Source organism: Sphaerodactylus townsendi, linkage group LG02, assembly GCF_021028975.2.
Source record: "Sphaerodactylus townsendi isolate TG3544 linkage group LG02, MPM_Stown_v2.3, whole genome shotgun sequence".
In the NCBI taxonomy this organism is placed as follows: domain Eukaryota; kingdom Metazoa; phylum Chordata; class Lepidosauria; order Squamata; family Sphaerodactylidae; genus Sphaerodactylus; species Sphaerodactylus townsendi.
This window is the reverse complement of record NC_059426.1, coordinates 119,774,006-119,801,078: the sequence shown is the minus strand read 5'-3', so window position 1 is coordinate 119,801,078 and position 27,073 is coordinate 119,774,006. Positions and strand designations below refer to the sequence as shown.

The 27,073-nt window shown below is 43.3% G+C and overlaps 1 protein-coding gene across 2 annotated transcripts in view; it reads right to left on the bottom strand.

The window, feature by feature from the left end:
• Positions 1 to 8,056: 8,056 nt before the first annotated feature.
• PLEKHD1 (pleckstrin homology and coiled-coil domain containing D1) overlaps positions 8,057 to 27,073 on the bottom strand; it is a 41,247-nt gene continuing 22,230 nt past the window's right edge. For both annotated transcript variants that reach the window (XM_048486896.1, XM_048486897.1), the window contains 7 exons: positions 26,755 to 26,849; positions 24,042 to 24,135; positions 21,632 to 21,810; positions 21,077 to 21,209; positions 16,019 to 16,163; positions 12,028 to 12,177; positions 8,057 to 9,505 (listed from right to left, as the gene is read on the bottom strand). In XM_048486896.1, coding sequence (XP_048342853.1) covers positions 9,351 to 9,505; positions 12,028 to 12,177; positions 16,019 to 16,163; positions 21,077 to 21,209; positions 21,632 to 21,810; positions 24,042 to 24,135; positions 26,755 to 26,849 — 951 coding nt within the window. In that variant the 3' untranslated portion in view covers positions 8,057 to 9,350. The remainder of the gene's footprint in view (positions 9,506 to 12,027; positions 12,178 to 16,018; positions 16,164 to 21,076; positions 21,210 to 21,631; positions 21,811 to 24,041; positions 24,136 to 26,754; positions 26,850 to 27,073) is intronic.

The window sequence follows — 27,073 nt, the reverse complement described above, 5'->3', positions numbered from 1 at the left end:
ACGACAAGATAACAGCCTTAACTCTTTTCTTATGGGACAGGCATGTTAAGAGAGGCCTATTTCTCTAACAAGCATGCAAAGCCATAAAACTCAGGGGAAAAAAGAATGCAGAGATGGCAGTGGCTACATATAGCAGAGAAAGCCGACTGAAGGACAGACACTTGGTCTTGGGTTACATCCATCTTAACCAGGTAAACACCACCCTGACAAGGAGCAAAGGAAAGCTTGGCTGATGGGTGGAAAGGAGAGAATGAAGGAGCAAAGGGAAGAGCTTGTACAGGCTTAAAGTAATTTTGGTTTATATAGCAGATTTTCCCTTGGCATAGAAGCATGACATTGTGTAAACAAAATCTCCCACAAAATACATTGCACAAAAGCAAAACTTTTGACAGAGATTAGTTCCCTTGGAGAAAATGGCTGCTTTGGAAGGTGGACTCTGTGGCATTATGCCCTGCCGAGACCCCCTCCCATTAACTTTTGCAGGCTCCACCCCCAAATCTCCAGGGATTTCTCAACCCAGTGCTGGCAACACTAATTAGCCTGCAGGACTGGAAGCTTCACCTGCAACAGAATTTAACTGATTTTGTACCACTGATTCTAGACTGTTTTAAAATTTCTTCTCATCCAGGCTGCAAGTGTCGTTTATAAACTCAAGAGAAAATCTTACAGTGATTCAGCTTTCCATTTTTCTGGCCCTTTAGTTTTAGCTTAAAAGAGGCTTGGAATTCATTCCACTTTACATGTTTCAATGTCACATGTGGGGCAGTTTATTATTGCTGCAAATGTAATTTAAACTTTGATCCAGGCTGTTACGTAACAACTTTGCCTCCCCAAATAAACTGCACATGCTAAGGTTCCCATTCAGGGGACTTATATGCAATGTACTCAAGTGAACACCTGGTGAATATTTACCATATAGATAAGTACTACTGGAAATGGAAACAATTGATACATGGTCAGATATGTATCCTATCTGTGGCTGATTTTTCACCGCAAAATGCCCCATGGCATATCCAGAGAGCATACCTGCAGCAGGGCTTCTCACCCTGCTCGTAGCTTTCCATGTCTGCCCGGCTCTCGAGTCAGGGCTGGTGCGGGAACCCCACCTTGTTCCCCATGAGCCCAGGGCCTTCCCATAAGCACCGCAAACTCTTCCGCAGTCTCCTCTATGCATGGGCGGACGGTCTCCGTTTCTTGCGCTCTGATTGGCTGAATATCGCCCCATCCCCCCAACTCAATTTCAATATTTTATTTTATGTTAAAATCAGAATGCAGGCAGATGCCGAGAATCGACACCCTGTCCCCCCTCCAGTCTAAAATCCTCACACGCGAGAGAGAATCACCGGCTTCCCCTTTAACACCTTGTGCAAGAGAGAGAATCGTCGACTGCCCCTTTAACTCCTAGCACATGAAAGAGAATCGCCCGTTTCCCCTTTAAAGCCTCATGTGTGCAAGAGAATCACCGGCTCACCCTCCCTCCATGAACTTCTCACACATGGGGGGCCATGTGTTTCTCTTGTTTGGTGGGGTGGGCCAGAGCAGCGAAGCGGGAAAAATGGCCCCAGTGCTACTGCCGTGGAGTTCTTCATGGCAGGGAAGCCCTCGGACCAACAGGGGGGCATTCCAAAAGAACCTCCATTTTGGTGGTTCTGAAAAGCTGTGGAGCAAAGCCAATGCTCCGGGGCGGTGCTGGGGCAACAGCATGGCAGACACACTGCAGCAACGATGGCAGTGCAGAACTCTCCATTGCATCAGGGCATTTCCCATGCCAACAGATGAGCAATTTCGCTGTGCAAAACCAGCCTATATCTCGCCATTGTAGTAAAAGTGCAGGGAAGCTTCCTCTTCCACTGGGTTCATTCATGCATTCAATTTTTAGCCAGTGCCTGAGCAGCCAAAGGAACTTTAGCTTTTCAGATCTGAAGCCTCTCAGAATGTTCTGTCCTTTTAAAATAACGACTGAAATTGTTATGTAAAGTGAATTAAGTCACAACTGATTTGTGAAGAAGTGCCTGAACAAAACCTCAAAAAAAATGCCCTGACAGGACCTGCGGATTGTCAGGTTGGGAAGCTTCTAGCACTTCTACTTCAGAATGAAAACACTCAGTTGAAAATGTGACATTCTTCAGTGCTAATGTGACTTTTGTAACGTGCTCGTACGTATCTGTATTTGGAGGTAGATTATGTAAGACTGCAGACCTAAATGCTTTGGTTTGAGCACATTAGTGTTGTTGCTGTTTAGTGGCTAGAGTATGAGATGGAGACATAGGGGCAAATCCCTACTAAGTCATGAAGCTCATTATGTAACCTTGGGGCAGTCACTCTTTATCAGCTTCATCTACCTCATAGGGATGTTGTGAGGGCAAAATGGAGGAAAAAACCATAAGAGTTGGGAAAAACTACATAGCTAAATCAAATATACCTCTGTTTTGTCCTGAAGCTATAAAACACCATGTTATTCGTACATTGTGCAAATGTGTGTGCTATTAAGTCATATCTGACTTATGGCAACCCTGTAGAGTTTTCAAGGCAAGAGATGTTAGAAGGTGGTTTGCCATTGCCTGCCTCCACATTGGCTGAGATACTTCTGAGAGAGTTACCAAGCAGGTTTCATGTTGAGGAGTGGGGGCTCAAGCCTGGTTCTCATATTACCTCCAAGGATTGTTGACAAGTGCTTTTAAATGTGCAAAACTGAAATTACACCCATTTTCAGGAGAGTCAAAAGCCATCACAATTATGTTGTACTCTTAATAATCATCAGATTGGGTCCCTCAATTATTTCAAGAAATTAAAGCAGCAACTTGTTTTCCGGTATTTGTAGCGGGCAGTTAAGTCAAGGAAAACAACCAGTGTTCCCTGGTAATCAGAAGCATTACCTATTAAAGATAATATGTGAATTGCGTATACAAGCTTATGTTAATGGAAGAAGGAAAAATGGTGTGCTGACTGTTGTATTCCTTAGTTAATTTCATGTAGTGCGATCCTTTCTTTACAACATGGTAATAAATAACCATGTACAGCAGCTAAAAAAAAATTACTCGCGCTATCCCAAAGCAAAGAACAAATATGGAATTTTAAGTAGATGGGAACATTAAGGTAAAGTAAGTTTGTGCCTCTGTACCTTAGTTGTAGTTCTTAGGTGATATCCTCACTGGCGATTAATCCTGGGATAGTCACCCGAAATATCGAGGTTCCCTCGAGATCTCCTCACAGCCGAACCGTGGAACACAGATCAGTCCTGTTTCTGGAGCTCCTCCCCCCTTTATCACCGGATTTTCCTGGACCTGCTTGTATATGCTTATATATTTTGGAAAAAAAACACTCCAATGGGAGCTAATAGGAGATGGGGGCTACACATTTGAGGGTCCATAACTTTGGCCCCCACGAACCACACTTCACCAAACCTAGGCGGTATCATCAGGAGAGTCTCCTACTGACACCACCCAGATTTTGTGAAGTTTGGTTCAGGGGGTCCAAAGCTATGGACTCCCAAAGGGGGTGCCCCCATCCCCCATTGTTTCCACTGGGAACTAATAGGAGATGGGGGCTACACATTTGAGGGTCCATAACTTTGGCCCCCATGAATCAAACTTCATCAAACCTGGGTGATATCAGGAGGGTCTCCTAAAGATACTCTGAAATTTTTAATGCTGCTAGCTTAACAATTGCACCCCTGACAGCAGGCATCCCCCCCACCCCCCAAGGGGCAGGCCTAGATTTTTTCACTAAAACATGCTGCAGTGAGGATGTTGGAACCTGGATGAAAAGGTGCCAATTCTTTTGAAACTTGGTTGTATCTAGATTAAATTTTCAGTGGGAATTCAGCCTTAGTGTTTTATTTCCTTAGTGTTCTTGATCCCAAGCAGCGTCTTGTCCTTTTGCTGTCTAGACAGTCTTCATTTTCCCAATATTTTGTATAAATAGAACAGTGCATTGTAAATAAAACAGTGTGTGGTTTTTCCATGAGGGTACAGTTTCTGTTCACATGAGACAGAATCCCAAAGTTATGAGGTGAACACAACACTAATGTGATATCTCTAGCAGGCTCATTAACAGATTTTTAGTCTCATATACCATCCGGCTTCAGAATGTTGTGCCTGGGCAGTATTTCTGCAGTGACATTTTATAGGGCCCAAAATACTTTGCCAAGCTAGAAGAACTAAACAGGACTCTGCAGTAGGAATCATCTTCTATGGAGGCAGCATATTAGAGCAGCATATTAGATCCCTGTTTAGTGCTGCCTAGTTTTCTTCACTGATTCAACCTTTCCATTTGTGGTCTCAAACTCCCTTTAAGAAGTTGCCTGGTGATCACCCTGCATAGCAGGAACAGCCTAAGGCATTTTGGTACCTGAGGCAGAAAACCCAAATGATGTGTCCCAGAGTTGTAAACCTCTAACAAACTAAGTGACTGACAATACAGTCTTCATGAGCAGCTCCCTGCTTTCTGCCATCTGAGGCAAGCTGGCTGTTGATAGATGGATGGGGAAAAGAAACCCTTAGATGTGAGCTTATTATGGGAACTTAACAAGCTTTACTTGTGGGAAATCAATGGCAGCATATTCACACAGCCTCTTTGCTACAAGAATCCAGGCAGATGAAAAAGCATTCTTGCTGTGAAAAATAAAGCCCTCAAATGGTGGTGAAATTCTGATCTGGGCACATACAGATGGGAGTGGAGCATAATATACACCATACTTCTTCATATCCCTTTTGTAAATCTTATCTGCTTTGTTTTAGAGACTGTTAACAGTGAAGCTGCCAACTGGAAGACTTTAGGATAGGATAATAATACAAATTACATAACATAGCCTTTAATTCAGAAAGCTGCCACTTCCACAGAGACACAAATCTCAATCTTTCTAAAAAGGCTTGGGTAACACTTATTAAAATGACCTTGTTTGCTCCCCAGGGAAGAGATTGCTCACTGATGTGTGTGAAGGTGGTATCATCATCCTGCTTTTTTCATGCATTCAGCAGAGCACTCTTCACTCCTTTGATGCACAGTTCCTCTCCCCCCTATAGCAAGTGTGCAGACACGGCCTTTGAGGCAGCCGGATGAAAAGGAAAGTGCTTCGTTATTGTTTATTATTCCCATATTGGTTCTGGGGCTTCAGGGCAACTTCTCTTTCATCTCCATGGGTTCTTTGGGCAGGGACTAACCATAGAGGCACTTAAGATGGATAGTCACCTTTAAAAATTGTCCTTCTCAAAGTATTCTATGGCCCTTTCCCCACTTTCCTTAAGCCCCGCGCTACTCTCCTAAAGTGGCGTGGGGTTCCGCTGCCCTCCCCACTCCAGGGGCGGCGAGAACGCTGCTTCTCTCGCGCCCCCTCGACGCGCGGAATTTCTGGCGCCTTTTCAAATGGCGCCTTTTGACGATCCCGCGCAGAGCGCGGGGTTGTGGGGAAGCCAGGGCGCACGCCAGGAATTGCGCGCACTGGGAATTGCCCGCAGCAACCCTCGGGCAAAGGTGAGTGGGGAAAGGGCCATTGTCAGGTTTTTTTAGGCACCTAAGAGGCTCAGCAGCTTAAAAGAATCCAAACCCCAAAGTGCAGCCAACTGACCAAAGAGCTTTGAAAAGTAACAACTGTCCACAGTTCAGGACTATCCCACAATCCAGCCAAAGCAGCCTCAGGGCCTTTCCCCACTCCCTTCCATCCCCCCTATGCTGTGCGCTGCTCTGTCTTCGCGGGGGGCCGGTGCGTCAAAGCTGCCCGTTAGGAAGAGCGCCTGGGATGCTGCGCAGCTAAGGGGCTGACAGCGGCAGCTGTCTGGGCGGCCTGGGCAGCTGTGGCCGCCTACTGCCGTGGGGAGGAGGAGGAACCCCGCCGCTACTTCCTCCCTCAAAATGGCGGCGAGGGCTTCACCGGTAAAGATGGGGAAAGGCCATCAGTCAAGTTAGGACACCTCAAGGCCCTTAGTCTGGATATACCCCTCAGACCATTTTCTGTCTACATCAACATAATAAAAAATCCAAACCGTGTCTCTTCCATTTTCTAATGGAATATATGCTTTTGTTTTTATATTTTCTCGTGTTTCAAAACTTCTTTTTGTTACATTAATTATTACATTTCACTTTGTTCCTTGCTCCATCCTTCCTCTCTGGTTCTCCTCCCAACTGTACTTACTGTGCCATGGCTGACATTTTGCTGCAGTGGCAGCAGCTAGCGGAGGCAGGCAAGTGGTCAGCCAGCCAGAGGTCAGGTGGAAAGAGGATCTCCCTCCTCTCCTGCCTCCCTTTACCAGGGTGCATTGAAACCTGTGTCCAGAGCGTCAGGGGAATTAAGGGAGGAAGACATTCTTTTTCTACCTATCCTCCATGTTGGCTAGATAGTAGGCCAGCTATCTTATATTGTGCTTATATATGTACTGCAAAGTACAAAACTTATCAAGCACCACAAAAAGCCTGGTCACCTGCTGCTGTTGCCCATAGCAAACTGAGTGCAGTGGGGAGGGAGAGGCAGGGAGACGAAATGATACCCCCCCCCCCTCAAGGGATAATAGAGATTTGGGGTTAACTACTACATTGGCTAACTAATTTGCAAAAAAAACAGTATGATGATTAGATGAACATAAATATTATATCAGAGTCATGTGAACACTTGTATTATTAACAATATTACTTTATTTGTTACATAACTAATACTGCATAGTAAAAGACTCATGTCCATCTGAGTACAATTTTGTTGTGTTGATATTACATAATAATTACATTTATTCTTTTTGAGACAGTGTAATGGAACTATCCAGTCCCCCCTCCCAAATGTTATGCATAACAATTGCCATCTCTGTATCCTTGTCACGAAGAACTCCACAGCCCCACTGCAAGGAGAACAGCAAAAGACTAAAGAATTTTGTCAGATACACCTGAACTATGAAACAGATCCCTACAAAATGGTATTTCTCCTGGACATTCAAGGGGCTTTGGCACTTCTTTTGGAACTGGAGTGGGTGGGGTGGATTGTGCGCGTCAATTTCCTTCCAGGCTACAATGTGAACAGGGTGTTCTTTTTAAAGATATTGTAATAATCTGAGAGAGAGGCAGGCAAAACAAGGCACACAGACTATATTCAACTTGCCAGTCTCTTTCTCACACACATGCATACACACACCCTAAAATGCACTAGGCCTCAGAACTCTCCCTGCCCCCCATCCCATGTGGTGACTCACACTAGAACTAAAAGGAGGGGAAACAAGTAAAAGCCTTACTGGGCTACATGCCAAACTGCCAGTCCCACCTGACTTTAAGTTGCCTGCCTCTGACCAAGAACAGCAATTGCATAGCATAGATATTTTGTTTAAAAGTGCTACTACCTGTTCACAGCATCATTCCACTCTTCGACATACTGCATAATCCAATACTGGACACATTCTTGTCTTCAGCTGAAAATGAGCCTTGAGTTCAACATGAATATGACATCTGTGGTAGCCCAAGAAGATTGGGCAGAAAAGAGAGCCCCTTAAATATCCTTTAACATGTAGGCATTTCTCATTTCTTATGGAACAACTCTGACATTGGTGATCCTATTATTAAATAGTTACTAACAAGCAGGATCTACGAATGCAGTTTAATGTAAGTTTTTATTGAACAGCTTGTACAGTAGCTGTCTTGTTACAAGTGCCACAAGAGGGAGCAAGTGCTTCTCTAATAACATGATAGTTCCTAGAGATTTAACATCTAACTTCCTCTCAGAGATCTATCAGGTATTTTGGGATATCCCCACCACCATTAGGTAGAACAGATGAGAAAAGAGAAAAGCAACTTATCTTCTTGAATTTCTTGCATAGAAGTGAAAATTCTTGCAAAAAAGCTTGCAAAATGTGGTCTAGACAATGCTACTGTTAGGTGGATTTGTAATTGATTGACCAACTGAACCCAATGGCTCATCTTCATCCAGGAGAGAAGTGACTAGTGAGGTGCCACAGGGTTCTGTCCTGGGCCCAGTGCTATTCAAAACTTTTAAAAATGACTTGGATGATGGCACGCTAATCAAATTTACAGATGACACCAAATTTGGAAGGATAACAGAGGACAGAGTCAGCACTCAAAATGACCTGGACAGATTAGAAAGCTGGGCCAAAACTAACAAAATGAATTTCAACACAGAGAAATGTAAGGTATTACATTTAAGCAGAAAAAAATGAAATGCAAAGATACAAGATAGGTGATATGTGACTTGACAACAGCACGTGTGAAAGAGATCTGGGAGTTTTAGCAGATCACAAGCTGAACATAAGTCAGCAGTGTGATGCGGCAGCCAAGAAAGCCAATGCAATTCTGAGCTGCATTAACAAGAAAATAGTGTCCAGTTCAAGAGAGGTAATAGCATCACTCTATTCTGCACTGGTCAGACCTCACCTGGAATATTGTGTCCCTTTCTGAGCACCACAATTCAAGAAACATATTGACAAACTAGAATTTATCCAGAGGGAAACCAGAATGGTAAAAGGTCTGAGAAGAGACTTAGGGAGTTGGGTATGTTTAGTCTGGATAAGAGAAGGTTAAGGGGTGACATGATAGCCATGTTTAAATATCTGAAGGGGTGTCATGTTGAAGGAGCAAGCTTGTTTTCTGCTCCTCCAGTGACAAGGACATGAAGTAATGAATTCAAACTATGAGAAAAAAGATTCCATCTAAACATTAGGAAGAACTTCCTGATGGTAAGGGCTGTTCGACAGTGGAATACCTTGCCTTGGAGGGTGGTAAGTATCCTTCTTTGGAGTTTTTTAAACAGAGGATGGCCATCTGTTGGGAATGCCTTAATTCTGTGTTCCTGCTTAGGAAGGGGTTGGACTGGATGGCCCTTGTGGTATCTTCCACTTTGTGCAAAGCCTGTTTCTGAATCTGGTTAAGCATACTCCAAATACATGTGGTATATATAAACTCTGGTAGCATCATTAGTTCACAGTTGCAATAGAGAATTCCACCACACATCTGTCAGAACTTTAGGGAAGCAGAGTATATTCTCACTACAATGCTGATAACTGTATATGGTATAGTCTATATGGTTGGATACTGACCATGGTAGTCCAAGCTAAAGTATTTGCTCCTTTTAACACTGACTGCATATTCTTGATAAAATATTTCATAACTGAACTAGCTGATGTGATCTGGAGGGGATAGCAGAGTAGGCAAGGTGTGCTGGACTAAACAGGTCATCTACCTCCAGCAATGGTAGCTAGCCATGATGGAGAATGTTTTGCTCACCATCCCCTCATTGCCTGGGAGGAAAAAAAAACAGATTGCCAGCCAACATCCCACTGCTAACTTCTACTGCAATAATTTGGCTTTTGCTGAGCTCTGTGATGACAAGATGAGTTCAGAAACTCCCAGAAGGAGGAAAGTATTCACTTTTTGTTGCCTAAGGTGGCATCTTTACGTGACATCATGATCCGATAGATGGTTTCCCGGAAGTGCTGGTCTTGACTCAGCCTCTTGGCTGCTTGCTTCAGCTCTTCTATGCTTTCAGCCTCTGAAGACATGAACGATTGTGACTGCCGCACTGAAACAACAGAACACAATACAGCAGTCACATTAGAGCCAAACCAGACCCAAGGCTTAGGGCTTACTGAAAAGATCTGTGGCACTGAACAATGAGGGTCTTCCATTCCACAAAGATAGCACAGGTGTCATTAAATACTAAGGCTACAGAATGATGGTTGGTTCACCCAGCCATAAGGACACAAACACAGGCCAATGAGAATCTGGATAAAGTCTGGGCTCCAGTGTTAAAATATCTAGGTGTGGCAAATGAATTCAGCAGACTCACTGTCAGGTAAATGTTGAGGCAAACTCTCCAAGTGGCACATTTTGGGGTTACCTTTATAAGGCAGAATACTATCATTTTGAATTCTATTAAATTTTTACTATCATGGAATGAATGTGCTATGGGAGGATGCAATTTGTGAATTTTTTAAAAAGGGCTGCACGCGCTTCGCGCACAGCCACTGCATCCTGATTGGATGGGAGGATCCATGTCACTCACAAGGGTGGGTAGTTCGAATCTCCATTCACCTCCCCCCCCCCTCACTGCTCTAGATTGCACGTGCATTTTTTAAAAATATCTACTTTCTTCCAGGTTCTGAAATAACACGTGCGGGGGGGGGGGGGGCTGAGCACCAGGAACGGGGTGAGTGCGCGTTCGGCGCTGGTGCAGTGGGGAGTTCTGCTGGAAACCTGGATATTTGGAGTGACGAGCACGCATTTAATCGTGAGTGGGGAATCGATCACAGTCTTCCTTTTGGTGGATGATGGAGCCCTGGATTAGAAAATCTTAAACGATTTCAGTTTCTTTACCATTAATCGTAAAGTTGTATAATTTCTCAGAAGTCATTACTGTTGTCTTCAGCTGTAATCCTGCTTTGGCACTTTCTGCTTTACCCTTCATCAGGAGTCATTTCAAGTCTTCACTATCTTCTGCCTGTAATGTGGTGTCACCTGCATATCTCAAATTGCTAATGCTCCTTCCACCAATTTTCACACCATCTAATCCAGCTTTTCTTATGATGTGTTCTGCTCATAGGAGATAAAATAATCCTACCCTGGGCAATAGACAAACCCAAAATGCAATAAGAATGGGTTCAGTGTGCAGACTGCGAAAAGAGGAACAAAACTACTATACCTAATTGCCAAAAATTAACCAAACAACCTAATATACAATTTTTAACGAAGTGTGAAAATGCTAAAGTGCAAATGAGTGCAAAAACTGTACATCCTATATGTCCTACATGAACAATATTTTCAAACAATCAATGTCATCCTAGGTTCATATCATGATACTGTAACCAAGAGACATATTAACAAGCAATCAGCTAGGAAACCAAGCAAACTGTCCTCAATGTTTCAGTATAATTTTCACTGTAGCACAAAGATATAAATAAGCCAAAAGTCACTGATGGTATTCCAAAAACTGCATCCTCTGTAATTTCTTCTCAAGTAAACTTGAGAGGGTCCTTCCACTATGATCTCTCACTTTCGCAGGACCTGCAATATTCTCCTGGGTAAACTACACGAATATGCTGGATATGCTCCTGGACTGTCCCAACAATAGCCTCTTGTCTGGAATACAGGTTGCATATCAAAATAGCCAAATGCTGTAGCGCACCCATTTCCCTTGAAACCAGGGGATCTACAGTTAAAAGCTTCCCTGTAATCTTTGGAATATAAACTTATTTTCTGAAATTCTCTCATATGCTTCAATAACCATCGCAAATTCACAACATTATCTCCAGTGATCTTCCTTTCAAACTCCATATTGAAAATCTGATATGTCTCATTCCATTCATGTTAATAGTCTTTGTTGTAAGATTTTGAGCATCACTTTACTTGTGTGAGAAGTTAAGGCGAAGATCCAATAGTTTCTGCGATCTTTGAGAACTCCTTTTCTTTGGAATTGGAATGTAAGTTGACCATTTCCAGTCTGTGGGCCATTGTTTTGTTGTTAAATTCTTTGTTGTTATATTGCTAGATTCTGATGGATTCATTTTCTGTGGCTTAGAATAGCTCTATTGATATACCATAGCTTTTGTCCTCAAGGTAGATTTCACTTCACTTTCTACAACTGTCAGTTCTTCTTCAAAAGATTATTCTTGAAAGGAATCTGTCATCTTCACATCTCTTTTGTATAGTTTCTTCACTGTATTGTTTCCACTTTTTCTTTACTCTGTACTGTTCAGTTAATGGCTGATTACACACAAGGTATCTGCTGCGCGATGGCAGAAAATGTGCATCGCTGCAAGATTTCTTGTATGGACCTATTTCCTCAAGCCCCACTTTCACTTTCTATTCTCCCCGTGGCAAGTGAGACCACTTCTAGCATGGATTTAATTTTGCTTCACAGAGTATGTCCTGAGGGGGCAGGAAGACTTGGATCAGGGCCGATGGAAATTAATCCTCTGATCTATGATGCACTTCAATGGGGTGGGGGAGGAGAAGACAGGTATAATATAAGACCTATCCTTTTTCCCTAGTGGGATTAATAACAAGTCATGAGGAGGGGATAACTATCAGGAAAGTGGCACCTACATTCATTCCAAACATTGCTAGATCTTCTTCGGTGAAATCGGCAGCTCTTTATTCTGCGAGTAGCAGCCTTTTGGAGGTACACAGAGTTCTTCATGATCACTGGCATCTTGGCTTCTAATTCAGCATTCCGAATACATTCTTCAAAGAATTCTGCAGAAAGGGAGACACAGTTAACCTGTTATTAGGCATGCCAGTTTCCACTCGAGCCAACATAATGTTTTTGCAGAAATTTTAAATTTGGAAATGATAATATTTTGAACATTTTCAAATTCTGCTTAAATGATCTGGTAGGGTGATTTTGAATGCAATAAAAGATAAAAAATTGAACTTAGTTGTTCATATGTTTGAAATCCCTAAACCCCATAGGAGCCATAACTGAGAATGTGGGGGAGAGGGGAATGGAGAACACATTTTTGAACTTTTGCAAGTTACTGTGAGCTAGGAAAGTGTGCCTGAGAACTCTGTACTCCAAACTCACTTGCTGTCTAGTTTCATCATATCTTGCCCCCCCACCCCACCGGGAGCTGCTCAAAAGGATGTCATTGCATCACAGTCCATATTCTTTTGCTGTATTCTAGAAAAAGAACACCAGATTAATCAGCAACAAAACTTGCTAAGTCAAGTGCTAGACAGCACTTTACCTGGGATCAGGATTCAGTTTCTTTGAACAACCACACAGAGCCTGCTTGCTATTTAACACTTCACTTCCAGAGGGTAAAGTGAAAGCCATGCCTGCCACTTTAAGTAGAGTCATCTCTCAGGAAATTCTTCTGTCAGCAAACGTTCTCAGCTAGGAGCACTTGCCTAGCATTTCATGTTCTGCTGATCACCCATTAATTGGCTGTCAGAGGTTTCTGGGACAGAATTTCCCCAGGGCAAGAACTTTCTTTAAAGGATTTTTAATTTTTCTTCTTTTTTAAACCCTCTTTTACAAAGTTGTCAGGGAAAAAAAGGAGGGGATTCAGAATTTTATTAGACACAAAGGCAGGGTTGAGCTCCAGAACTTGTTTTGAATGGGATGACTCATGCCCACACCATGTAAAGTATTAATAAAGTTCCTCAGAACATGTGCAGAATGCTTTGGCTTCCCTGTGTAAATCTCTCAGGAAACAAAGCGATGTCAATTCGCACTTTACCTAAATTACCTTCTGCTGTGCCTGATCTTTCTCAATCTGAGACAGTTTTATTTAAATTGATTGTATTATTAGTATAAAAGTGATATATTTTATAACTATTTTAATCTGACATTTTACTACAAAATATTATTTGTATTTGAGAATAATTATCAGGTTTACACAAATTGGTTTTAAAGTTTTAATGGATTGTTGCACTTATTTCCCAGTTTTTAAGATTTTTAAATATTATTTTAAATAGTATTTATTATTTTTTAATATTAGTTTTAATGTTATTTATGAATAAGACCTCCTCAGAACATCAATTATTTGTTACACACTGGAATTTGTATTGGTTTATTTTAAGTTATGGATGGTCTATGGTCTATGACTGTAATAAATAAACTTCCTCTGCTCTTTCTGTTCCCTTTAGAAAATCTTACCAGTTTCATCATTTACTGTTTTTTGATCTTACCTTCCTCCTTCTTTACCTCCATCCTGACAAATGAATTTTCACTAATAATTTGAATTTCTTGAAGTGACTGTTTAATTCAGTCTACTGTGATCAAACATGCCAGTATTTTGTAACAAAAATAACATTATTTGGAACTTCAACTCTCAGTTATAATATGGATTTCCTTTCCTGCTATTACTGAGAAGGCAACAAGCATATTTCTGTTTTGCACCAGAATCCAATAATAATTCAAGGATAAATTCAAACAGTATACTATGGAAACTGAAATTCTGTGAAAGTAAATTCAAATTTTACAGACAGAAATTTTACAGACACTCTCACTATGCAAATGAAAATGTATGCAAGTGTATTTTGCATAAAACACTGTATTTATACCCATTATGTTGAACTCAATATACAAGATGGAGTGTCAGACAGAGACCTATTATCAAGATAGTTTTAGTAAAGGTAGGAAGAACAGTTGAAGGGACATGTAGCATATCCAAGTTTACAAAAGGCAAGGAAGCCCTTGAATGCTGACCTTTTGCAGATACTTACACCATATTTTTCACAAGCAGTTCCAAAAATATGAGGGCCAGAAATCTAATTCTTTTAAAAGGAAAGCCTATTTACTCAAGATTCTGACCAACACATAAAATACTACATAAAATTAAACACAGAGAGAATTGCAAGCAAACATTTCCTCTTATTTCATTCCTTCAAATGAAACTGAGCTGACAAGATCAGAACATCAATACAGTTACAGAAAAGTTTATAGAAACGGATTGGTTCCTGCTCAGCTGCCATTATGGAAGCATTTTTGGTAGCCAGTAAATGCTCTCTGAAACTTCTTGAAGAAACTGGATACCATTCCATTAGTAGATCTGTCTACATAGCCACAATGGCCTTGAACTGAAATCTCTTCTATCACTTCTCTTGGCCTGTAAAAATAGCTTGCTTTCTTCATGTTGCCTCCCTCTAGCAGCTGAGGGCAAAGTAGATATAATGGCAAGGTGGGCAGAATCCACACACATTTAACACAGCGTGGCTCAGTAGTGGAGCATTTGCTTTGTGGGCCAGTTAAAAAAGGATCAATAAGTGATGTGAATGACCTGAGACTTTGGAGAGCCACTGCCAGTTAAACAATACTGGCCTTGATAGACCAATAGTCTGACTCGGTATTGCAGCTTCATATATTTATTTACACACACAGTCACCCATTTGTGCCTCAAGTAGGGACAGTATATTGTTTTAATAAAAATAGAGCACCCCAAGCCCCGTGGGCACTATGCCACTGTTTAGCTCCTCTTGCCCTCCACAGGCCCCTCACCACATTTCCTGCTAGATAAATTTTTAAATATATGTGGATTCCATATCATTACAGAGATGCCCGGTGAGTCAACTAGTTATGGGGCTGTCAGAGCTCTGGTTCTCTTGGGACCCTCTGTTCTTTGTAATACAAACAACATGTGAATGATGTCATCCTGGTACACCTCTCACCACCCTCACCTTGCTGCGTAGTAGGTAAGCACACAGCAGGATGACATCATGTCACACACATAATGGGTGTTCGATATTAAGAACTGAGATCAAAGATGCATGAAACAGGAGCAGCAGTCTGTCTCATTTATGGCATTTAGTTTGGCCTAAGGCTGAAAAGAGAAATGGGGTGGAGAGCCTGAACTAGAAACATTATCTCTCATTGCTCTCCATGGACTAAAAGCCCAGACTGGGCAGAAAAGCCACATCTGTCCCCCTGTAATGGTCTTCTCCTAGCAGCTGCGGCTCAGATGGGAAAGTGATTTACAGGAGCAGGGAAGGAGAATTTGTGCTTTGATGTATGTGAGCTTCAGATGATCCCTACTAGAAAAGTAAGGCAATAATTAACCATCTCAAGTACAGGAATGATTAATTAGAACAGGGGCCCAACAACCATTTTGTCAGTGAGAGCTATTTCTGAATAATAAAAAAAATCCCATGTGCCCCTGCTTCTTGAATGATACCAAGTTTTGTTCTGTCTGAGAAGCTGATAGGAAATTATCAGCAAAGCAACATCTTATTTTAAAGAGAAAAAAAAATCTTATTTTTAAAAAGCTTTTTAAAAAGCTTAGAATAGATTTTTTTATGATCTTTCCCTGGCTATACTAAGAGGATGTACAAGCTACTGTGCTGTAGCCAGCAAGCTGCCAGCAGCTCCTGAGCTAACTGGAGACCCCTGAATTAGAACACCTTATGATTTTCTTTATTCTTGTGTGATATAAACTACCAAGGCAGCATGTGACACTCTTGAGGAAATGAGGATTCAGCTGACTGGCTTGCAAGGTCCACCTTCTGCAGCTACATCCCTAATGACAGGCACCTGCTTTCAGTCATTGATCCTTGTTCAAGCGCTAGCTATGCAGTCTGTTCATCACTGCTTACTTACTTTTCAGATTGCTGACATCCGCTTTCATTTTTTCTTCCTTCTCCTTGTTACGATGCATACAATTCAGGCCTTGCTCAAGACTCTGCAGGGCATCTTCAGCCTCTTGCAGGCGCTTCTCCAGGTCCATGCGCACCCTCACCTCTGCCTGAGCAGGAAGGAAATTAGACAGTGCACAAGCAACCAACCAAAGAAATGAGGAAAATCCCTCCCAAAGACAAAACAAAATCCAGCATGCTTCACAGTGGCCAACACTGTTCTGTAACAATGTGGACTCAAAAGAGTGTTTTTTGGTTGTGGTCTGTCCATTTCTTACGGTATTGAAAAAGTACACAGCTTTGGAACTGCTCCAGGTCCAACCTTTCAAGTCACCACATAGGATAAGATGCAAGATAGAACTGCAGCAGGTGACATGATTGCAGGGCTGTACAGATCCATCATCCAACCCCAGGCAGAATGCAGCCATAGCAAAATCCATGTGGCAACATCTATCCTGGGCATGGCTAAAGGATGCGGCAAAAGAGTGCACATGCTGAATGAAAAGCTTCAGAGGGGTGAGCAAAGTCAAGGGGGGAGGGGCAAGATTTTTTTTTTAATTGAAATAAAGCGTAGGACTTTTTTAACCAAGGGAAGTATAATATTAAAATATCCAAGTGGGCTTCTCCAGACTGTCTCATCACAGAAAATCCACTTCATGTGGAGACTGAGAGCATTTCCCAATGAACACAGGCACAAGTGATGTTCAAGAGGCCATCCAACAGGGGAACACGCAGATTGTTCTTTTTATAACAACTAATTAAGAAGCATAAGTAGCCCATGGCTGTTAGTGCCTTGTAGCATTCAGAACTCTTAAACTGTCCAAAAAACTGTGACCTAGATCATATAATGATCACCAAGCAGGTGCACTGATTTTTCTTGTGTTCCCCTTAGTCTCCTTGGAAATATGATTCCTATGTAGTGGGACCCATGGGGATAAAAAGCCATGCAAGTTAGGGGTGGGGGCTGCACTAAGGAGCAAAAAGGGACAAAATGACCCCACTCTTCTCTTATTTTATTTATATGTTTGGCTTATTTATAACCCATCTTTCCCAGTGAGACTCAATAAAGGCTACATGGTGCGAAACAATGCAATCCAATAGCATTGGACATAAGTTAAGCAAGACTATGGGATTACAAAACTAAAAATGATGCAACAGAATCAGATATATGTCAAATAGTGCAAAAAATGGAATTACAGAAGTAGAAGTACAAAATAATGTAACAAGAGCAAGGTAATCTTAATATATATTTGAGCAGTGTGATCCCTACAATGAACCGAACATCTAATAGGACGCTTATGAAGGCCTATGAGATGGCGACAAAGGAGGCGAAGAGAGTGTTTTTCTCCTCCTCTCTCGCGTCTGCTAGCTCTCGCCCAGCACAACTGTTCCGCATTATTCGATCTCTTACCTCTTTATCAGAGGGTTCAAAAAACGATCAATTGGCCATTAGCTGTGAGGCATTTATGAGCTATTTTGCAGATAAAATCGCGTCGCTCCGCCAGGACCTCCCTGCCACCTTGGAGACAATTAGCTTAACTGGAGGCTCCCTTGCCGCCTTTCGGCCCTTGTTTGGCCCTAGTTTTCCTTGCTCTCTGAAGACGATGTTGACAGAGCCCTGGCATGCTGTTAGGACCTACTACCTGTCCTCTGGATCCGCGGCCCCCTCCTGGCTTATTAAAGCGTGCCGGGAGGAGCCAAGCGACCCCACCTTCCGGCTGGCTATCATCAACTGCTCCCTTGGAGCAAGGACGCCCTTCCAGGTGGGTTGAAGGAGGCAGTGGTCCGCTTCCACTCTTAAAAAGATTCATCTTTAGATCCTAGGTGGATCTGGCCAATTACCACGCCTGCCTCGAATCTTTCGCTTCTGGGGAAGGTAATTGGGAGAGTGGTGTTGGAGCAGCTTCAGGGTTTTCTGGAGGACGCATCGGCCTTCGATCCCTTCCACTCCGGCTTCCAAGTAAGGCATGGGACGGAGACTGTTCTCGTCGCCGCCACAGATACGCCTCCGGTGATGCAGCTTCTTGACCGAGAGCGTGATCGGTGCTGCTGGTGTTGTTGGATCTCACCGCAGCGTTTGATGTGGTCGATCACGACCTTTTGACCCACCGCCTGGCCGTTTCTGGGGTGTGGGGTATTGTCCTTCAGTGGATTGCCTCGGCTTTCTCCGGGACCTGACTTAGCAAGTGTGGTGCGGGGACCAAGTTTCCCGGAGGTGCCCACTTGGCTGTGGTGTGGCCTCAGGGAGCGCTGTTGTCCCCGCTGTTATTTAACATCTATATGCGACCCCTGGCTCAGCTGGTACGTGGAGCTTTGGGCTGGAGTGCATATCAGTATGCTGATGATACCCAGCCTACTCCTGTCGATGGAGGGGGGGGAGCAGATCACCGCCTTCTGCAGCCTCTACAGCATTGTTTGGAGGCGGTTGCTGGTTGGTTGGACGCAGAGCAGGCTAAAACTGAATCCAGCAAAGACGGGAGATCCTTTGGCTAGGGCCGCCGGGGGGGGGGGCTTTCAGCCACCGGTGTGGGAGGAGTTCGCATTGGCACCGGCCCCGTCGGTTTCAGAGAGCCTCGGGGTCCACCTGGATTCGGCTCTCTTTCTATGGAGACCCAGGTGGCCCATGCTTAACCCGGGCTATGCGTTTTTCCATCTTACCGCCAGGCCCGCGGGCTGGCCCCCTTCCTCTCCCAGGCGGATCTGCTGGCCACAGTGATCCATGCAACGGCCACCTCCAGATTAGACTATTGCAACTTCGCTCTACGCAGGCCTACCCTTGAGGCTGATTCGGAAATTGAAACTTCCGGGTCCAGCACGCTGGGCGGCTCATTTGCTCACGGGAGGGTGCCTCCAGAGATCACATCACGCCCGTGTTGCACCGTCTGCACTGGCTCCCGGTTGAATTCCGAATCGTCTTCAAGGTATTGGTGTTAACCTTTAAGGCCTTACGCGGTCTGGGACCTTCGTACCTCAGGGACCGTTTGGCCCCATATGTCCCACGTCGGTCTCTGCGTTCAGCAGAGGCCAATTTGCTGGAGGTCCCCACCCCCTCTATGATGCGGCTGGCCTCCACTAGGGCCAGGGCTTTTACGGCCCTGGCCCCTGCCTGGTGGAATGCTCTTCCGTCAACTGCCCGGGCCCTGCGGGACTTAAACGAATTCCGCAGGGCCTGTAAGACTGAGTTATTCCGCCGGGCTTTTGGGGAGGCCGGCTTCTGATAGGTGCCCGTTAACAACTGAGATCCGCTGTTCCCCTCTCAGAGTTAGAGGAGTCAAAGGTCGAACGCCGTCTGTTTTAAATATTTATGAATTTGGAGCGCTGCATTTTAATCTGGTTTCAATTTTAGCATTTTATTCTGTTTAGCCACTTATATGTATTTTATGCTGTAAACCGCCCTGAGCCCTTTGGGGGAGGGCGGTATAAAAGTGGAATTAATAATAATAATAATAATAATAATAATAATAATAATAATAATAATAATAATAATAATAATAATAATAATAATCAGAAAAAGCAAGGGCTGCTGGGAAGTGTAGTCGTTTGCCATCCAGGACAGCCCAGATTCTAGCTCCTCTTGGCGGGGCAAAGACTACATTTCCCAGCAGTCTTTCCAAAGGCTGCTGCTGTAGAGAATGCTGCTGCCTTTGTGCTGCCTTTGTGCAGGTATTTTTCAAAGAGGAGAGGGTATGAAAGTGGCTGCACAAAGGCAACCAACACCCTTTGCAAAGACAGAATCTGCTTTGCAAATGGGTGCATGAGCCCATGGAGATGGGGAAAACTCACTTCATCTCCATAGGCACCCTGCTCCTCCTCTCTTTGTAAAGTCGGGATCCACCTTTGCAAACAAGAGTTTTCTAGAGCCCATTGTATTTTCTCACTCAACAGACTTTATTGCTAGTGCATACAATAAACAGGTAATATGTACCATAAATAGTGGCACAGACTATAAACCCAATCCTTTTACTATAAACCCAACCATTGTACTATAGCCTATCCCTTTTATAAAAATGTCCTCCTGAACAAGCCAGTTTTGCATATTTTGCAGAATGATAGAAATAGGAGAGCCTTCCTGATCTTTGTATTGTTGAATGCTTTTATGGCCAGAATCAACTAGTTGTTGTGGGGTTTTTTGACTGGGAGGCTGTGGTCTGGAAGTTTTTGCTCCTAACATTTTACCAACACCTATGGCTGGCACCTTCAGAGACATGTTATAGCAAGATATGTTTCTTTCCTGATCTTTCCTTGTCTTCTCAGGCAAGCCATTCCACCAGGTGTGAACCATAACTGAGAATGCACATGTACAGGTAGTTGTTGAGGTTACCTGTTTTGCAGAATGGTACTTTCAGATGGCTATGCTAATGGCAGAGGGCAATTTAATCTCTTGCTTCCTCCTTATTGCAGCCATCACAACCCTGCAAGTCCTTGTAATAAAGAAAGGAGGAGGGTTATTAGCCACCACATTCTGCCTCTTTCCCCCCGTACAGCCAGCAGAGGAAGCCAGCAGTGGGTCCCTAGGCCTAATCCCTGGTCCCTTTTAAAGGGTTGTCATAACCTGCACAGGTTCCTGCTCCACTTCTGGCCTCTTATGAGGAACTCCCTGCCCTCTACTGTGAGAGGTCAAACAGCATTGGCTAACATCATGGCAACTCCTCAGCCCCCTTCAGGAGAAATTGTGGGATGCCCTTCATCAGTTGTTGAAAACCGAGCTTCAGAAAATAGTGAGAGAACAGCAGCTTCTGTGTAAGAACTCTTAAAGCAGGTGAGGCAAGTATGAGCTGATGGAAGAGAGAGGAGAAGGTGGTTCCTCGCCTTTTCTGCACACCCATGACCCCAGAATCAATTTCCCCAGGATTGAAGATTGCTGGAGGAGGAAAACAAGGGAAAGATCTTACATCCTTGTATTCACACACCACAGGATTGATCCGTTCTGTGTAATTGGAAGGTCTCACCAGCTTTGGGGCAGAGAGGAAGGTGAGGTTGCCTGGTGAGCCCAGAATAGAAGCTAACTATTGGCCACCAGTACCTTGAGGGCTTTCTCAGTCTGTTGTTTCTCAGCAGTTAGCTCAGACAGTGAGGTCTGCAAGGCCTGTGACTGGGAAGAGTAGAATTCCCGCTCCTCCTCTAGTGCTCGGGAACGCTCTTCGTTCTCCTTCATTCTGCAAAGCAGCACAGAAAACAGTCAGCCCCTCATTCCATTCTTGAGCTATCACAATGTTGGTAGAGTTGCCTGGTTGGAACCCAGAGATTGTTTTTACACTCTTAAATCCCCTGTTGAAGCAGGAAACTCAGTAGTTGTGGCCTTGCCAGCCCTGAGCCTGTCTTCCCCATCTCCACTCCTTCCCCTGCCTGCTGTAAGAAAGCAGAACTTTAGGTGTGATGAAAGCAGGAGTGTGGGGGAAGGCCCCAAAAGAAGAGCCAAAGATTTTATGCCTCTCACTTCATTAGGAAACACAAAAGGGTTAGATCTTATGCACCTGGAGCAAAAGGGGAAGCTGAGAAATATCTGTATCCAGAAAATCCAACCCACATGCTACCATTTGGCACCTCTACCTGGGATGTCACTACCAGCTCTCCTCACCTTTTCTCTGCCAGAAGTTTCTCCTCTAGCAGCTGATGCATTTTCTCCTCAATCTGGTGCAGGTTGCTTTGCAGACACCCAGTAGCATCGGGCTGCTCACCAGCAGTGGTCTGGGGCTGCAAGTGGTTTTTGTTCTCTTCCAGCATTTCCAGGGTTCGCTGCTTTTCCAGGGAAAGTTCCTTGTGGCCACATAAACAGTCAAAAGTCAAGTTCCTTTCCTTGTTTGTCCTAACTTTGCAGACATTTCAGACAAACCTTTTGCCATTCACTGTATCTCTGTAGAATAAATAAACTTTAGCTGCTTAATTTCTGTCAGCCAGCCAGTTGCTAAAGGCATAAATGCCCTGTCAGAAAAGAGATGGCAGCCTTTGCACTAAAAACGAATAAATACAGGAATGGCATCATGAAAAAAAAACTCCAAAGGAAGCAATGATTCTGAGACAGAGTAACCCACAAATAATTAAACTTCACCTCTTAAAGTGGCAGTTTCACAGGAGAGTAAACATCCTTTATAACCAATTAAAGTATTTTTATCCCCAAATACTATGTGTCATCTTTTTTAAAACAATTATATAGCAAAACAAATGTAGGATGTCACTTCTCCTTATAAACAATACTCAGATCAGAGAATCGTGTATAGAACATAGCAGCTGTGCAAGTACAAGCACACAACGTGCAATTTAGTCTGAAAGACTCAGAACGCAGCCAAATGCAATTCCCAAAGGAGTCACAGCAAGCACTGAATTTTGGGCTGCTACCACAGGCTGCCCACATCTGGATGAGGTATTACTTCATGAGCAAACTTCTGACTGGCCTGCTTATCTGTGTAGAAAACATATGCATGCATAAAGCAATACGCACTCCTAAATAAAATCCTAAACAGGATATATACTCATGTGCAGCTTAATTCATTAAGTGCTTTTTACATGTTCACGTTTGAAGTTGGAAAATGTAAAGAATTTATAGAACACACCTGTCAGTGTTGTTCTGACTTTCCTAAAGAAACATATAAAATCTAAAAACATAAAGGTACAGTATTCTCAGGATTAGCTGAAAAGTTTTTACCAGGGACAGACTTCCGGCTACTGCTCTTTATTGTGCCTTGGTCCTCAAGGGAAAGCACACACCTGCTTGCCCTCCCCCAATTTAACCCATCCTTCCACAAATCAACTAAGTAATCAATGACATGTTCATAAATCATAAATGTAAGTCTTCAAGAATCCAGGAAAGTTTAAATTTTCGTTCAAATCTCAGGGAAAAACACAGTCCAATCTGAAGATGAACCTGAATCTATTTGATGTTTTCCGCAGATGCTTTAACATTCAAAGTTGCCAACACAGTCACTTTGAAGGAGGCCGGTTTGTGGTTGCTGTTCCAAAAACATTCTACAATGGGTGCTTCTATGACCTTGTTTTTTAAATTCTTGAGATGTGTTCTAAAATGTGTATCTGAAGCTTTGGTGATACGATACTTAAATTGGTCACAATACATAGTACATAAGTTCTTTTAGCTATTTGGTGCAGACTATTTTGGTTTTGCTGCTTCTGGTGCACCAACCCCCTTTTTTGCAATAATGGTGGATACACAACCTTTAGGTGGTAGCTGGAGATCTTCCACTATTACAACTGGTCTCCATGGAACAGAAATCCATTCATATGGAGAAAATGTCCACTTTGAAAGGTGGATTCTATCACATTACACCCCACCGATTTCTCTCCCCTTTTCAAACTCCATCCTCCTCAGCCTCCATTCCCAAAATCTCCAGATATTTCCAGCCTGGAGATGGCAACCTTATAAGAAAGGCTGGCTATGCTCATTATTTGGATGGGACACCACTAAGGAAGACTGGGGTGCATGGTAAGGAAATGGCAAACTACCTCTGCTCATCTCATGTCTGCACTGCCCCATGCGTGGCTTCACGGCGAGTCAACTATGACTCAATGGCATGTTCTTCTGCCCATTATTTCTGCCTTTTGAATCCACCTTTAAACAGCTGTTTAAAAGCAGTGAAGTTGTTCAACCTGGAGATAAAGTTATGGAAAAAGATTCATCGGATGTTCAAGGTGAAGAATGTGTGCTAGGAAAAAAAGATAGCACTCAAAGACTACACCAACCTCTAATCTTGCCCCCCCCCCCCAAAGGCATTGATAAATAAGATTTTTAAAAATAATCCCAAGCATCTGTCTTACAAGAAAAGCAGGAGAAAGGGGGAGAAAGTCAAGAAGCCATAGCCCTCAGGCTCCCTGCCATAAATAGAAATCTGGCTTGCAGGAAAACTTTGCCTTTTTATCTCTAATAGTTCTAAAGCTTTCTATTCTCATTCTGTATAAAGGAGTTCATTCTTTAATGGTGTCCATAGAGACCAGGTCATAAAGGCTGCCAATCAAAAGACGAAGGATCAGACACCTACTTCCAGTGTTTTCTGTAACACATCTGTTAAACTTTGAAGCCTTTTCTTCTCTTCCTCCACTCCTTTGAGAGAGCGTGCTGTCATTTCCAGTTCTCTATGAGACAACCAGGAAAAATGCAGTTGGTAGGCAGATATTAATTCAAACCTCCATGTTTGCATTAGTATTAATGTGGCTCCCTGTCTTCAGGAAGGGTTTTTATACCTAGGATACCTGCACGGCATGCACAAATGTTTATGTTTAGTAATGCTTCAGCAGTTGGATTTTTGCCTTACACCTCATCCTTCCAAAAATAAAAATTGCCCATAAAATCACATGTCTATTATAAAGTATCATAATGATTACCTGGCAATCAATCCCTGTGCTTTATCACTACTGGCCTGGTCAGCTGCTCCCACTGTAACTGACAGGGTTTTTGCAGCAGTGGCCCCTCACCTGTGCAGTGCCCTCTCCCCTGAGACTCAGTTTGCACATATGATACTCTGCCTTAGGCACCATACCAAAATAATTATTTTAACCCAGGCTTTTAATTAAGGGTCGATCTTCTAACCAGTCTGCTTACAGGCTTAAAATGGTTTTATTATATACATTTTAATCTGCTCAGCAGTAGCGTAGCACTGGGGGGGGGGGGGGTTGACGCAATGGGCGCACGCCCCTGCGGGGGAATGGTGAGGGCGTTTGGGGGCATGGCAGGGGCGCGGGGCGCATGTGCGTCCAGGACGCAGTTCCCCTCACTTTACCCCTTCTGCTCAGTATTTCATGTTGGGCTGTAGATGAGTTTTAATTAACATTTCATGGTGTTCATGCTTGTTATGTAGTTTATATTATAAACTGCTTGGGGCAGGGTCTTCGGAGAGATGGTATAGAAATTTTTCCAAATAAATAATAAATAATCACCCCATCTGCTTTCATGTAGAATGGAAGAAAATGCTATTGTCTTGTCTACTCCAGAATCTGGCTGCCCCTGCCTTGCAATGAGACTCTGTTACCATCCCATAATTGCCCAGCTGTTACTAGAAAGGCCAGCCTAGAAAGCCCATCTGCTTCTCTTCCCTGCTGTGTTCTGCACTTTTATAGAAGCAACATTCTAGTAAATATCTGGTGGCTTCCTTTAGCCCTGCCTGCTTGTGTTACATTCTACAGTAGTAAAGAGGGCTACAATATTGCTTGAAATTATTTTTAAAGGAATATTAGTTGATCTATTTTACTGCCTCCTACATGTGGAACGGAAACACAAAAACAGACTGGCACTTTTGATCTGAGCTGCAAATGCATGGAAGAAAGTTTTCCAAACTGTGCTCGAGACAGAACACATTTATTTATAGGTGACACCAAAATCACAGGAAGAGTGAAATCATGTGTTTCTAAATCCAACTTCTTGTATGATTTTGAAATACAACACAGTCAATACTGGGGTTTTTTCTACCTCCCCCCCCCACACACACACAGCATACAGGAGAGACCCCTAAAGTGTTCTGAAAGGCACATGTGAATTCAGACCTAGGAACTGCACTCTATTATATAACTACCCAGCACGTTATTGCTCCTGCAAGTGGTGCAGATGATGAAGGGTATCTGGTAAGAAGCACAAATATCTTTTCCTTCTTTTCTCTCTAACCTGAAGATGAAATTTAAGGGGATGCATGAGCTCCAGCATGCATATACCATAAATATTCCCCCCCCCCCCCCACCAGTTAAACTTCCATAGCTTTCCACAAGAATTCTGGAGATTTTCATCTGATGAGAATGCTCTTGTACCAGAAACTCCTGACCTTCCTCACGATTCTGATGCCAAATGCCAAAAAAGAATCTCATAGTATCAGAAAAAGTACAAAAAAGAATAACTAAGATTATCATGGGAAACTTGAAGTATTTTATTTAGCAAAAAAATACTAAAAGGAGACACAATACAAGGTTATCAGATTATGAATGGTATAGAAAGTGTGGATATAGAAACAGATATATGTCTCCCTCATCATAACACTAGAACTTTGGATCACTCCGTTAAATTGCCTGGCATTAGGTCTAGGATAGATAAAAGTATTGTCACGTAAAACATAGTGGAATTCATTGCTACAGAATGTAGCGATGGCCTCTGGCTGTTTATTACAAAAAACGTCCTGAAGGCCAGTGCTGAAGGATAGTAGCCCAATGATCAAATCAAGGGAAAGTGTTCATATACAATGAACAGAGCACAATGTACAGAGTTAATGGTGTGTGGCACACGCCAAGGCCATAAGAGGGAGAAAAAACAAGAATGGATTCACAAGGAAAGCAGAGAATTTTAAGTAATGGCTTGCTAGCAGCAGCTTGGTGAGCAAAACCAGCAGAGAGGCAAGAAGCATGGCTTATACTATTACTGATCACCTCCTATGCCTCTGCTACTGCTGCCTAGGGCCAAGATAGACTGCAGAAGCCTTGGAGTTGGTGAGGGTGACATGAGAGAAGTATCACCTCTCTACATACTTGTGCTGGCACCAGGCTGTAAATCAGGATGAAGTGGTGGTACCCATGGGGTGGCATAGGAGAAGGCAACCACATCACATTCATTCTGCTGGGCTCCAAGACAGGCTCACAGAACCCAACTTGGTGCCCTCTAAGCAGAATAGGAGTAGCATTTGGGGTACGAAAATAAGCTGGCCCTGCCCAAGGTGGGCACCAGTAAGGAGCTGGTGGAAAGGTCCATTTTTTCATCTGTCTCCCTCCATACTCTACCGCTTAATCTGCTCTTGTTCCCCACGCAGCTCTTGCACCACCTCCTCAAACTGCTGCTTCTCTGCTTCCAGGACTTGGTTGAGGTGCTCCAGAGCCTGAAAGAAAGGAAGAGACAGATGGTGCATCCAAAAGGCTACCAAGTTTCAGGAATATATATCAGCCAATTAAACCCTGGCTCAATTTTACATTTTGCCAGGACTTCAAGAAACCACACAAACATGCATTATCTTATGAAGTTTTTTTGAAGGCAACTTGGTCAATATGCAAATTTTCTCCAGGGGTTGGAGTACATGTGTGAAATCACAGGGTGGGTGGCCTA